The sequence below is a fragment of the Penaeus japonicus genome, unplaced genomic scaffold, assembly GCF_977035675.1.
Source record: "Penaeus japonicus unplaced genomic scaffold, GWHDUDI00000001_assembly GWHDUDI00000009, whole genome shotgun sequence".
NCBI lineage: Eukaryota > Metazoa > Arthropoda > Malacostraca > Decapoda > Penaeidae > Penaeus > Penaeus japonicus.
In genome coordinates, this window is record NW_028234411.1 from 43,955,358 (window position 1) to 43,960,357 (window position 5,000).

Consider the following 5,000-nt stretch of genomic DNA (forward strand, 5'->3'; position numbering starts at 1 on the left):
CCTTCCTTTCAGCACAACATATCAGCAAAGCCGTAACTTGAGATCATGAGATCATATTATACAGTATAAATTTGACAAATTACTTCTGGAACTATTTTACAACTCCAGCTTTGTTCACTGTTCTGAATCATCATTTCATTCTATTTACTAGTGATTATTTGCATGGATGAGATGAATATCAAAATCTGCAATAAGTTTTTTTTTTTTCTTAGTCCAAACTTTCAACATATCACTGACCTTACAATGCAAGTCTTCTGTCAAGTGCTATAAAAACATTCTCATCTTTATGGATGTAAATTTAAAATTCAAAATGCAAGGTTAAGGAAAATATCACATGTAGGGTTTTCATATAGTTTAAAGTAATAGATTCAAACATTTTCCTTTCAGTCTAGTGCCCCTGAATAACAAATGACTATAACTTGATAAAAGTTTAAATATGGTTACTTTACAAATCTGCAAAGTATTTACCAATTTCTTATACAAAGAATGGCTCATATGATTTCCTCATAAGCCACTGCTTTAAGCCGAGAAATACTCTTTCCTCTAGTAAAGTACTGCAACCAATAAAATTTGTAATAATACACTATCACAATAATCAAATCCCTTGAAAAATAGTTTTGTCATACATCACGACATAAGAAACAAAGGTCTTCTTGTAATCCCCACCCTACCCCTCGGATTCAGGTAACACCTTTATCTTTCCTGACGCTGAATAGAATCCGTTATTGGCTGTCGTGTAGCGGACGGAAAGGTGGATCTCCTCGACCTCCATTTCTCCAAAATAATAGTCTTGAAATTCCTGAAAAAAAGGTCATGAAATTATTTGAAAATGTCTTCATCTTTTGGAAATGTCTATCAACCAGATAATGACGGGGCAGTCTTGGCTCTGCCTTGACTCAGTGCCAGGGTATTATGAAAATTGCAATCCTAACATCTCAGGCTATTCAATCACTGAGGCAGCTACTAATCATTTATCTATTATGATAAAAACAAATAATGAGTACAGACAGAGCAAATAAATCTTGTGTAATGAATATGACTATTGTGCAAATTTTCTTCTACCTAATCCTTATATTCAACTAAACAGTTAATAGAAACTAGAAAAAAAAAAAAAAAAAAAAAAAAAAAAAAAAAAAAAAAAACACAAATACATATAAAAACAAATGGAAATTTGATTTAGAGGCATCAAGAGAAGAGTTTCTTGTTAAATGATTCCCAAACTGAAATTTCATATCTTTTAGACTAACTTCCAGGATTTGTCGAGCAGAGAATGTTTCTCGGTCTCGCCCAGCCTTTGCATCTGTGACTCCATCTGCATCTCTCCTGAAGATTGTGTTCATCAAGGTTATGTGTAGCTTGACTCTTTCATGTTGCTTGGTTACAATACCTGTAAATATAAAAGGCATTTTCTAAATTTATCTCTATATAAAATAAAATATTACTTTCCTGAGTCTATATAAAAATATTTCAACAAAAAAGGCAATATTATATGTCAGAAATGTTCTTTATATTCATTTCCACAAAGTTCTTCAACCTAATGATGCCAGGTATGTCTCCAAGGTGGATGGTCCACTGGCCGGGAAAAATCTGTAGGAAGCACACACCTTTTCCGAGAATAATTTCTAAGTGATGAAACAAACACATGATAACTTGTCAGCAATATCATCACTCTTAGCATTATGCTTGAAAGACTGTTGGCTTGAATGAGTAATACATGATTTGACAGTTAACACTGAATGTGGAGTATACTGTTTCTATTTCAAGACACTGTCAGTGCATTCTAACTTTCAGATTATCAAGTGCACTCTCTTCAAAATTACATACATGGTTATCTTTATGACTAAAGTAATATGCAAATAACAACAGCATTACACTAAAAAAGGGAAATAAACTGAGAGACAAGCTTAAACACATCAGCTTACCAGTTCTGTCAATAATACCTTATCTTTAGGACAATAATAATATTGATAATGATTATACTACACTATAACATATACATTTAGTAAATAACTTCAATTAAGCAACAAGCAGAAACAATCTGATGTTCAAAATCCATAGCATATATATATAATATATATATGCAATGATATTTTTTTAAAATATAGTTAATTACAAAAATAAGAATCTCTTAATAACAAGAAAAGAAATGCTTATCAATTAGAAACAACAATGATAATAACAAAGAAAAAAAATTAGGCTATAGTTCAAGCCTCATCCACTTGCAGAAATTAAGAGCAATTACTAAATTATTTCCATAAATTAAAGCCTTCTGACCTATAAAGCTACTAGCTTTTCTAGGCATTAAAAACACTATGGTGCATGGTATCCAGTTTCAGGGAATTTTGGCCTAAAAAGTATGGTACTCTGAAGGGGAACTGTTGGAACTGCTGCAGACAGTCTTCACGTAACATCCCAGAGAAACATTTGCACATTCTAATGTCCAAGCAATAATTTTGAATGGCACTTTAATGGTTCACTACTTACAGTCTTAAAATAATAATAATATGACTAATGCAAGTAAAAAAATCTTACCAGCTTTAACAAATTCATCAACAAGAGAATCTGCTATTGCCTGGAGAGAATGCGACCAGCTCAAAGCATTCACTTGGCCATACAACACGTCCACTTCCCCTGGGTCATCATTCATGTATTCAATTCCTTTCATTTCTAGGCGTAGTTTCTCACCGGCCAGAAGTCGTCTGTAATTTTTAAAACTTTTACTTATGTCTAACCTTCTGAGTTTAAAATATGTTAATACTGACTGGGTAAATTAAGTTTCAACAGATACTCATCATATTATCCTAAAGTATGAACAGATATTTACCTCTATCAAGATTATAGCTTACACTTAACTAAGCCTATTTTTGTACACTTAATCACCTAAAAAAATCTGAAACCATACTGGTGAAATTAGGAACAAGAAAATCTGATATCAACAATGCTTTCACATTTTGATTTATACAATCATGTCAACCATTTCTTTCCGGAAACTTATGTAAATATTCCAAAACTAGCAAAAATATGTTTGTTAGCAGGAATCAGATTTTTCAATTCAAAATGATATATATTTAAAATCAATACAAACCTTCTTCTGAATAACATGAAACACTAGTATTTTACTTTGAAAATCCCACTGAATAATATTGACAATCTGCTTAATAACTCCTTACAATTGTATGCCATGAGCATACTATTCAACCTGCACAATCATCTAAAAAATAACAATATCATCTCTTAGCTGTACTAGTGAAATGTTAGGGCAATCTCTCAAACTTCTAGAACACTGCAATATCAACCTTAAAACATTTTCAGGACAAGTGTTGAGAGTCTCCACAGCCTGATGTCGTTCCCGGTCATCAGCCAGTACCATCACACATAATGTTAAATGAAGTTTATTCGGGTCCTGGAATATTGATTCGTCAACACCTCTACTTCCTCCACATTTCTCAAGGACTTCTTTCTGTCAATGCAAAATTAAATGATTAAAGAAAGTCATGGTTACAATCTCAAATCAAGATGTATTTGAGAATTTAAATCAATATTATACAATATGATTTTAACTACATTTTACATGATGTACAGTAAATATGACCAGAATGTACATGCATACAGATAAAGATATAAGATACAACAAAAGGATATAAGCTTCAAAAATATATGTTTGAATGTGATATAAAATTAACATCATACAGGAAACCTTCCAAACATTAAACAACCTTCAAACAATCCTATCTATATCTGCACACAAAAAACAAACATGTATATGCACACATACCCACACATATGGCAAGTCATAGAAACATATCTTCTCCTACAAAGACTTACAAACATATACCATTTTTCTCACCTTAAATTCCAAAAACTTTTCTTGAATACTGGGCTTGTTAAAAGGTACTGACAGGAAATGAGTGAATGGTTGCTTTTTCCGAGCTTGCTCCACCAATAATTCAATTTTCATTCGTGCTTGACGCACAGTCTTCATATCCTTCCCAACCACCACTAGTTGAGTGAAAAAATGAATACATTAGAGAGATCATACTTTAACAAACTTCCAAGATAACAAAGACAGTCTTCAGTAATAAAATTGAATCAAAATTCAAACATAAGTTTCATTAAGTATTCATAAAATAAAAAATCAAGGTCTTCAGAACACCAAATCTTATCAGATTACAGAGAAAAGTATTCTAGAGATGTCACACATCCCCCTTGTGCTGTGCTGATCAACATGTAAACAAACACCTGTCTAGTGATTCTATGATATGATGATTATAAAACAAACAAACTAGCCAATCAAGAAGGCAAATATAATGAAAATAATAATAAAACAATAATATCAACAATTCTGATAATACTATTAGAAGAAGTAGTAGTAGTATAATTTCACTGAAGATTTTAATAACAATAATGATAATGACAATAATTGAAGAATTAGTAGTAGTAGTAGTAGTAGTAGTAGTAGTAGTAGTAGTAGTAGTAGTAGTAATAATAATAACAACAATAACAACACTAATAATACAATAATTGTAATAATAATAATAATGATAATAATGATAATAATGATAATAATAATAACAATAATAATTGTAATAAAAATAATAAAAGAGATGAGGATAATTATGGTGATGATAGTAATTTTGGTAATGCTGATGGCGTTGGTATTGGTGCTGCTGTGATGATGTTGATGTTGATGGTGATGTTAATGTTTATACTGATTCTAAGGATTTTTGCATAAAATAAGAAGCAATGCATACTTCTTATCACATATGTTTTAATAATGCAAATACTTTTTCAGCAATAAATGCTTACCAATATCTCCAGCTTGTCCTTTTCCAGGTATATGAATATTAGTGTATGTTTCTGACTCGATTCTTTTCTTTGTAGCCCCTTTTGCTCCTATGATATATGAAAAGTAAGTGCTGAAAGGAAAATAAGAATGATGATAATAATATATACAAATGAGCGATTAGTACCATCATCAAGAATTTATAAGGTGGGTAATA

General features: G+C 31.2%; 1 protein-coding gene across 1 annotated transcript in view; it reads right to left on the bottom strand.

Annotated features, from left to right (window-relative positions):
* Positions 1 to 340: 340 nt before the first annotated feature.
* Positions 341 to 5,000, bottom strand: part of LOC122263786 (activating signal cointegrator 1 complex subunit 1) — a 5,868-nt gene continuing 1,208 nt past the window's right edge. Inside the window, exons 3-8 of the mRNA XM_043032394.2 lie at positions 4,807 to 4,916; positions 3,848 to 3,999; positions 3,297 to 3,460; positions 2,533 to 2,699; positions 1,248 to 1,387; positions 341 to 799 (exon numbers count right to left, since the gene is read on the bottom strand). Coding sequence (XP_042888328.2) covers positions 668 to 799; positions 1,248 to 1,387; positions 2,533 to 2,699; positions 3,297 to 3,460; positions 3,848 to 3,999; positions 4,807 to 4,916 — 865 coding nt within the window. The 3' untranslated portion in view covers positions 341 to 667. The remainder of the gene's footprint in view (positions 800 to 1,247; positions 1,388 to 2,532; positions 2,700 to 3,296; positions 3,461 to 3,847; positions 4,000 to 4,806; positions 4,917 to 5,000) is intronic.